General features: G+C 54.0%; 1 protein-coding gene across 1 annotated transcript in view; it reads right to left on the bottom strand.

Annotated features, from left to right (window-relative positions):
• Positions 1-8,794, bottom strand: part of NMNAT2 (nicotinamide nucleotide adenylyltransferase 2) — a 142,434-nt gene that overhangs the window by 18,829 nt on the left and 114,811 nt on the right. The window contains exons 4-7 of the mRNA XM_057314867.1: positions 7,199-7,277; positions 3,811-3,937; positions 2,316-2,396; positions 1,164-1,208 (exon numbers count right to left, since the gene is read on the bottom strand). Coding sequence (XP_057170850.1) covers positions 1,164-1,208; positions 2,316-2,396; positions 3,811-3,937; positions 7,199-7,277 — 332 coding nt within the window. The remainder of the gene's footprint in view (positions 1-1,163; positions 1,209-2,315; positions 2,397-3,810; positions 3,938-7,198; positions 7,278-8,794) is intronic.

Below are 8,794 nucleotides of genomic sequence, written 5' to 3'. Positions count from 1 at the left end.
AAATACAGGAATGTAATTCAGAAGTGAGGAGTTTTGAGTCCTCGGGATCTTTGTTGTTAATACAATGTATTTCATTGTGGTTTAATATAATTTAATTTTTAGCATTGGCTGCATTTGACAACCAGTTTGCATACTTGCTGAAAATTACAGAAAGGGTTCTAACAAAACAGTAGGAGCCAACTCCACTGCTCCTCAGAACCGAGGACTCAGAGACGCTCCTTGAAGTGATGTCACATCCGCTGGGCCTCCTGGGAGAGACCTTGAAGCTCCAGGTACTGTCCTAGGCTCCCAGGATCACAGCAGGCACACTGATAGCCAGCCCTCGATGGAGGTGACGGAGGTGATGGAGGTGACTCGGGAAGGGATGGTCTGGAGTATCTGCAGCTGAGGTTGCAGATGGGGCGTGTCTGCCGGACACCAGGCTGCCCCTCATGCTAGAGTTGCAAGCATTCCAGTTGTCACTGACCCTCCCTGTCCCCTGGTACGGCGCCAAGTCCAGCTCCATCCTGGTATTTGTTCGCTCTTTCCCCAGCTTCACACACGTGTGTCTCTCCCCCACTCGGGAACCTCGGGAAGGACTCCGTTTTCTGGTTTGTTCCCCATGGTTCCGCAGGAGTCAGCTCACTTCCACGGGTGGGTCAGCTCCTTCCCATCCGACAGCGCGGTGTGGCCAGCGTCCACCTGCTCTGGCCTTGGGCCTACGCACCCTCACATGGACAGCGGGTGCCTTAGCCTCCACCCACGGCTTCGGGGAGGTCGTGGAGCCGGCTCTCAGCCCCTCTCTCCTCCTTGCCCTCCCCTCTCTCCTCCTTGCCCTCCAAGCCCAGAAATAAGGAAGAAGATAAGGAAGACGGGGAGCCCCTACGCCTCAAGTGTCATGGGCAAAAGAAAGGTCTCTCTGGCTGCCACGGAAGCTTAACTTCCACGGGTTTTGGAGGAGGGAGAGGAGGGCTCTGAAGGGAAAATTGCCAAGCCAGCCAGTCCCACCTCCCGGGAACTGGCCAGACAGGAATAACCGAGAATCTGCTCTAGTTTGGAGCCATTGTTCTGAGAGGAGACCCTGTTGCAAACACAACCCAGGATCTCCAAGCCTCTCCCCTGCCCCACTGTGCCCCCAGTACAGGCAGGAAGCCCCAAGTGTCCCCGCTTTTCCGGCCACTTACCTATCTCCTCGTACCGCATCACAGTGCCCAGATTGGCATTCTCATCTAGGGAGGAAAGAGGGAACGGAGAAGCATGAGGGGACTGACCGACTGCTCCCCAACACGCGGTGGGCCCAGGGGCCTCCTCAGGAGTGTGGGACGGGGGGAATGTGTGGGAGTAGGGGGTCATTGCCTCCCTGCGCAGAGGGCTTCTGAGTCCAGCAAATGGAGAGCAGGAAGCGTCTGCCTCCTCATGCTCCAGGGCCCGAATTCACAATTCTGGGCCTTTAAGAATCGGACAGCTTCGCTGGGAAGCCGCGAACGAACGCAGGCACGCTCGTGCTGAGCACCTTCTGTTTCTTTCTGTATTTTCGGGAGGTAGTCCACAAAAGCAGCGTCCTCTAAGCCTAGGCAGACAGCTCTTGAGAGTGAAGGGGTGGCCCTCTCCCATTAGGGGCTGCCTGGTTCAGAGAACAAGCACAACCACGCACTCTGGGTTGGCAGACACAGCAAGAGCCCGTGACAGATGACAGAGACAGAGGCTTTGACACGTGCTCTCAAGTGTGCAGTGCCGGTGCGGGGGTTCCTGGTGTGCACAAAACCACACAGCTGCCATCTTGGTCCCCTGTCTCCTCTCCTTCTGCCGCCCCTCTTAGTTCCTTTTGGAAAATGGGCAGATTTTTCAGAAATCTCAGAAACGGCAGAAGTCAGCCCCAAAGCATCAAAGAAATGAGGTCTAGACCTTCAACTCTTCCTCAGGGTTGAATTGGGGGACCCTGAAATAGCCCCATCCGCACGGAGTCCTTGAGGGAACAGCTAGAAACAGGGAATTAAGGAAGGAGTATGGGTGTTGGTAGCCTATCAGCAGGGGTACAGACACTGCCAGAGCAGGGAGGACCCGAGGGATGGTTTCTGGGCCCCCGAAACCTCTTAGGTAGGTGGCTTCATTCTGTGTGTGGGGGTGGGGCGGTGGGGGTAGGGGAATGAGCACATCACTGCTGAGGTCTGGCAGCCCCAGGCCACACGCTCCGGGCTCCCCGGCTCCTGTAACTGCTTGGTCCTGCAAGCCTGGGGACATCCCTGTTTACTTGTGTTTTCTCTCCATCACTGCTCTATTAACAGTCATCCCACAGCAGGCGCTGGGAGGTGTTGACTGAATGAATGCTCCCTTACCCACAAAGGTGAAGCGCTCCACAGGCGGGCGGACACAGCAGATCCGGCTTAGACTTTCTCCCACCTTCCCCAAGATCTTGGCTATGGGAGAGAGCAAGACAGACAGGGACAGAGGGAGAGAACCACTCACAACTTACAGCCCAGCATTTGGGCCACTTAAACAACAGGGTTGCCCTGGAGGGGGCAGGGGTTGGGTAGTGGGAGGCAGGAGGGTAGAGAGAAAGAACAGAAATATGACAGCAAACATTCCTTCTCGTTCACAGTCCAAGGCACAAGCATTCTGAGCCATAGACTGGAATCTATTTTCTGCTCGTATTTATTATACTGTCAAAAAGTGGAAAGTATAGAAGAGGAAAATATATAAAGAGGAAAATAAAAAGCACCCCTAATCCCATCCCTGGAGACAACCACCACTAACACTGGTATATTATTTATTTTCCTCCATTGTAAAAAATATGCATTATGCAGGTATGTTTGCATACCATTAGTTGGCTCAGTTTCCGCATTTAAAAGACATATGGGCTATTTGCTTTTTTTTCATTTTTTAATATGAGCCTTAGCCTTCATTCCTTCCCACGAAGATGGACTTTATAATAATCAGACATCCTACTTTGGCTGAGAGGGATCTGATTTTTGATGACCTCTCTGGGCTCTAATCCAGGAAATTTTTCTGAGCCCCCACATGTAGCTGTATGAGAACAATGAAATTCTGGCTCTTCATGAACTACCCTGTATAGACCAAGCTAATCACCTAATAGCTTATAGTCTCTAGGCTTGAAAAGTAATACCAGGATCTGTCTCTTGCAATTGGTTGGTAAAAATTTTGGAAAAAACATGGACCTTGGAATCAAATAGTCCTGAATATGAATTCTGACTCTTACTTTTGAGCTGTGTGACCTTAGGCTAATCACTTACCCTCTCTGATTTTTAGTTTTGTCCTTGTAAATGGGAACATAATATCTATATCACAGAATTACGGCATAAAATGAGAATCTGTGTAAAGCACTGAGCACTGCACAGGCATACAGGGCTCGGCGTTGGGCAAATGTCAGAGTCCTTGCTCTCTGCCACTGAAGAGGTGGCCAAGAGTCTGGGCTTCCAAATGCAGATGCTAGTCCTGCTATGTCCTCGCTGTGTGACCTTGGGCAAGACCCTCAGCTCCCTTGGAAGAGGCAGAGAAAAATGCTGCCTTTTATATCTTTAATGCCAGGAAGGCAATTATAAATATAATTTATAGAAATTTATAACTATAAATATAAGAAAAAATGCACACCATCAACCCTGTCTCTGTCTCTCTCTCATTGTGACTGCTTCTCTCTGAAGCTTTATTTTAAGGGCCAGAGCATCGGTGTCGCCTTGTTAAAAATGCAAATTTTCCTCCCCCTCCCAGACCTACTAAATCAGATTCTGGGGAAGGGCCTGCAATCTGGATTTTAGCAAGCCCTCCAGTTGGTTCTGAAGTGTGTGTGCCACGGCTCCACACCAGTGTCCCTACCTGCAGTGGGCTTGTTGGACACGTTGCTGTTCTGGTAAATGGGCTGAGGGGTCTCATTTTGGGGCTGTCCGATCACAGGCGTCATGGAGGGTGTGTTGACATTGGAGAGGATACAGCCAGTCACCCGCTGGGGAAAGGGAGAGGTGCAAGGTCAGTGTCATTAGCCAAGGGACTTATGAAAAGCATTCCTCATTGTCTTCCAACGGTCATCTGTTCATCTATCACAGGGAGGCCCCTTGGAGCTGAGGCAGTGGCAGGGGCAGGTTCTAGACCAGCTGTGCCACGTGGCTCCACGCGGCCAGCAGGAGGCAGGACGGCTGATCGCTCAGAGCTGGAAAAGCATGGGATGCAGTGTTGCACTGACCCTGGCTCAAGCGTGAGCTCTGCCGCCTTCCGGCTGCATGACCTTGGATAATTACCTTCATTGGAACCTCAGCTCAGGAGTTTACCACGGACAAGGCCACGTGGCTGCCTTTCTGGGTTGTGGTCGGATTACACCCGTGAGCCTTTGGCAAAGTGTCTGCCTGTAGAGCATGTGGCCCCTGGCTGCCGACGTTGTAACCTTCTGTGTGACGTGCGTACCTGCCCTCCCTGCCTGCTTCACGGGGCTCACATGAGGTCATGTCTGCAGAAGGGCTGTGTACGCTTGGGAAAGGTCATACGACCCCCAGGCTCCATCGCCACCTGCCGCCTCTCCAGGCCAGAGATGCCAGCGTCAGGGCCAAGGCCGAGAGCGGTGCCGGGTCAAGCAGGATGCGTGTGTGTGGCAGGAAGAGCGGGCGGGGTGCTGGCACTCTTGCGCCTGCTGGCCGGTGTGGATACACATGCCAGAGCCAAACGGGAATTCTATGTGTATGATCCATTGTGCTGTGCTATCTGGCCTGCTGCTTCCCTCTGGGGCCGCAGAAAGCACAGAGCTGATAAGGCTGCGTTCTTCCCAGCTGACCCAGAAGCCACCCCCTTCCCTGCTGCGGGTGGGAGAGCCTGCGACTGCGCAACAGAGAAACAAAGGATGGATTTTTCAATCCGGTTAGCTTTCCCAGGGCCGTGGCTTCTTCAAGGTCCCTTCCCTGAAAGCCAGTATCCCATCCCCACACACCACTTTTTCTGGATCCCTGAGTCCCGCTGCCAGAGAACCCAGAGCTGCAGGGTTGCTGTGACCCTTGGAAGGCCCCTCTTCCCCACATGCAGAGAGCAGCCCTGAATCCTTTTGAGCCCTGGAAGGGTAGGCGTTTGTTCTGTGGGGTGACCTGTCCCTTCTGTGATGTTCTTGACGCGACGAGGTCACAGAAGCAGCCAGCCACGTCTGGGAGCCAGCCGAGGCCGCTTCCACAGGCCCTTCTCGGCCTGCTTTGTGGGATTCTCCGCGCAGCGGTGGCTGGTGGAGTGGAAGGGGCAGCCTTTTTTATTATTTTTTTATTATTATTTCACCTCCAGAAAAGAAAACGCCACATTCTCATTTAGTAACTGGTGAGTAGCTGAGGAATTGCTTCCTCCTGCAGCCTGCATCACGGGTCCCATGGGACTTGTTCCAGGTAGAGAAGAAAAGAGCTGGCCGCATGCCCCACTCTGCCCTCGTCAGCCCTCCACGGGCTCTCACGGTCTCAGAGGCCTTTCCAAGCACGGCCTTGGGTCACCTAGAAGCAAGCCCTGTGTCTGTCTCTCCAACAGGTCTGTCCTCCATGCCAGGAACACCAGCCTGATGGTAGAACAGAAGCGGCGGGGTGTTTCCTGCTCCCACTCCAGGCAGGGGCCCTTGGGACTCACATTCTTTGGCCTGTGCCCGTCACTGAAACGGCTGGGGCTCCTGGCTGAGCTGCTCTGGCCCAGACTCCTGCCTCTGGACATGAGTAACAGAGGGAGCACTGGGGAGGCCCAGGCATTTAGAAGCAGAACAGTGGCCAGGCTTCATGGCTGGTCTGGGCAGGGCTCAGGCACGTCTGCAGGGTCCTGGATTCCTCCTTTCCATCACGGACCCTGAGGCCCCTGTGAGATCAGAAGGCGCACAGGCCCCCGGCTGACCCTAGCTGACATGCAGTGTGAGAAATAAACTGACGTGAAGTCACTAAGGTTTTAGGGATGTTTGTTACCACGCAGATCTCAACCTATCCTGACGGATACAGTAAGCTGGGATGGGATGCCTTTATTACTGCTGTTGTTGAGACCAGTACAGGGAGCAAGTGAGAGCCACCCTATGGCAGGGTCCTTTCAAGGGGACCAGGAAAGACTCAGGATGTGTGTGAAGGATTCTGAAAATGGAAGGAAGGGAGGCACGTTGTCTTCAGTTCCAAGGGGGACAAACCTAGCAGATGAAGCAACAGCCAGCTAGAGCCCTCCCTCTTCCTCTTCCTCTTCCTCTTCCTCTTCCTCTTCCTCTTGCTCTTCCTCTTCCTCTTGACTCCCTGGTTGGTCAGGAGCCCTGAACTCCAACTCTATTAAAATCAAGCACAGCTGCAGTTGGTGGAGTGTGATGCTGACAGCCCCCCAAGGAGCGGATTCTGACACCCACCAGCGGAAAACACAGATGGGCGGAGGCGCTCCCCATGTCAGAACAACGCCATCCAGACTGCCGATTGTGGCTGACGAGGGCACCGTGACAGGTTCAGTGGCGGTGAGCAGGACCCACTGCCTCTTGTCTTGGGCTGTCAGGTTTCTTGATGTGGATGGCACTGCTCTTCATGCCGCCACCATGGAAATCGATGGGTTGGTGTCGTTCTGGGAAGGGTGCTTTCCGCACACTCTGGCAGTGCTGCTGGCTGGTGTGGCACTGGTTATAACCCGGCAAGTAGCTCTTCAGTCGCGACCACCTGGGCACAAGCCACGGGCTCCCATCTGTGTTCACTAAGCAATGGCTGGGTGTCCTCAGATAGGTTGGCTCCCCTCTCTGGGCTTCCTTTTATCCACTCATAAAACAAGGACCAGAACACTGTCTGCCTTGCAACTCATGAGAGTGAACAAAGGGACAGTGACTGGCAGGGGTGAGGTCCCTCGGCCAAAGCTCCCTGTGCTGGATGGAGTAAGGCGACCAGCAGGTCCCAAACAGATGGGGCAGGAGACCCGGCTGCTTGTACCTCCCCCCCAGCGCTCCTTGGTGCTCCTGCCTTCCTTGGCCAGGTCTCCTTCCCTCCTCACTTTTGGAAGTCTTTCCTTAATCCCACCCTGGATTTGCTGTCAGAAGATGAAGACCACCTGAGTCATATGGAGCAGGGGGAGCCAGGCAGGGGGCGGGTTCCTAATTGGCTGCCCTCCTTCCTGCTGCTTGGGGCCTGGTCTCGCACACAGCTGGCTGAGAGGCAGGAAACTGAACCAGGTCAGTAGGCCAGCAGCACCCGTACCGGGCCCGCCTGGTTTTGGGGGCCTCCCGCCCCTCCGCCGTGGCCCCGCTCACCTTCATGAGGTCCCGATGGTGCTCCAGCACGCTGCACGTGGTCTGCCAGGTGTCCTGATAGCACTCCCATGGGTCCACCCTAACATAACCAGAAAGAGGCTTCCCTTGGTTTCCATTCTCACACTCTTTCCTTGGTGGTTCCTTCCAGAGACTGCAGCTCAGGGAGCTTAGCAGAGCGGCTCACGCCTTGTCCTTAGATCCCAAATCAGATCAAACGTGGGCCTGAAACACCTTCTTACACCTCAGTTTCCCCCTCTGTAAAATGAGGGGAGTATGGGGCTTTGGGAAAGTGATGTTGTCTTTCGGTGCTTACTTTCCCGAGCTGTAAAATGACTACGTAACTCTCTTGTGGGGTTCTTAGGGCACGATGAGTTTTAGAAACAAAGTGCTTAGTACAGAGTCTTGCTCTTGTGCTTCCCCACAAGATGGAAATTCTCCTCTGGGCCCTCTAGGATTGGGAGAAGGGTTAAAAGCCAGGCCCTCATTGCGCAGTGGCTGCAGGTATCTGGATTGGGGGATCTACCCCTGTCTGCCTCCCTGTGCAGTGGGGGGCCTTGTGGGCATGGGGGGGGCTGCCAGTCAGACAGACGGGCACGGCCGCGCATGCTGGTCAACCCCTCCTGTCCACAAGGACTTGAAACAAGGGGGGGGGGGGCTAGCCCAGACCGATGCAGCGCTCAGGCTTAATTGCCAGCTTAATGAGCTGCTAAATTGGGAGATTTCTCAGACGTTTTCTTAGCAGTTGAGCATTCCCTGCCCACCTCCCACCATGCACACACCTAAGCTTCCCAGAGGTAAGCTCTCACTGACTGAAAACCCTTGAGAGTCAGCCTGTGAGTAGGCTCCCCATGTCCCTGACCACCATGCACCTGCCTGGAACACACAGACTGGGCTAGGCAGGCTCCCCCAGGTCCAGGAGCCCAGCCCCCATCTCTAGAGCTACCCAGCTTCCCTAGTGACCTCCACTCTGGGAATTCTGACCTTGCCCAAGTGCCTAGGCCCTGCAGAGCAGGCAGGAGGCGCCGGGTAACTACTCATTGAATGAATGAAGCCATTCTTTCCGAATCTTCCAGTCACATCCGAGAGGGAACAACCCCCTGCCCCGTGTCTTCCGCACTGGACCCCGTTTTCCCCAGGAGGTCCTGAGCCACGGTGTTGCAAGGCCTTGTTTCTATCCCTATATGACCATGGATGTGCTGTTCACGCTCAAACCCCTTGACTTCTCTGGGCCTGTTGCTCACCAGGGAAAAGGCAGCTGTGTCTACCTGTATCTTAGGGAGATGAGAAAGGCTACAAAGGGCAAGTGTTGCTCGCGCAAGACACTGCTCACGGGCAAGGATCACCATTTAATTATCATTGTCGCCTCCCTTCACTGCGCTCCTTCCCGCCCTCCCCATCTCTCTTCCTCAGTGTGAGGTCAGCTGCCCTTCACTTCCCTCCTCTCATGGAAACCTCTAGGTGCTGCTTATTTTTCCGTGGGGGGAAATTACAGTATAAACGGTGTGCCATTATTTTTTTAAAAAATGCCATTTTCTCATGCAAATTATAACTGTAGGAACTTTGGGGAGCATAATTAGCATAATTAGTGGAAGCTCG

The sequence above is a fragment of the Ursus arctos genome, unplaced genomic scaffold (genome assembly GCF_023065955.2).
Source record: "Ursus arctos isolate Adak ecotype North America unplaced genomic scaffold, UrsArc2.0 scaffold_2, whole genome shotgun sequence".
NCBI lineage: Eukaryota > Metazoa > Chordata > Mammalia > Carnivora > Ursidae > Ursus > Ursus arctos.
Note: the sequence above shows the minus strand (reverse complement) of the source record. Positions and strands in the feature narration are given on the sequence as shown.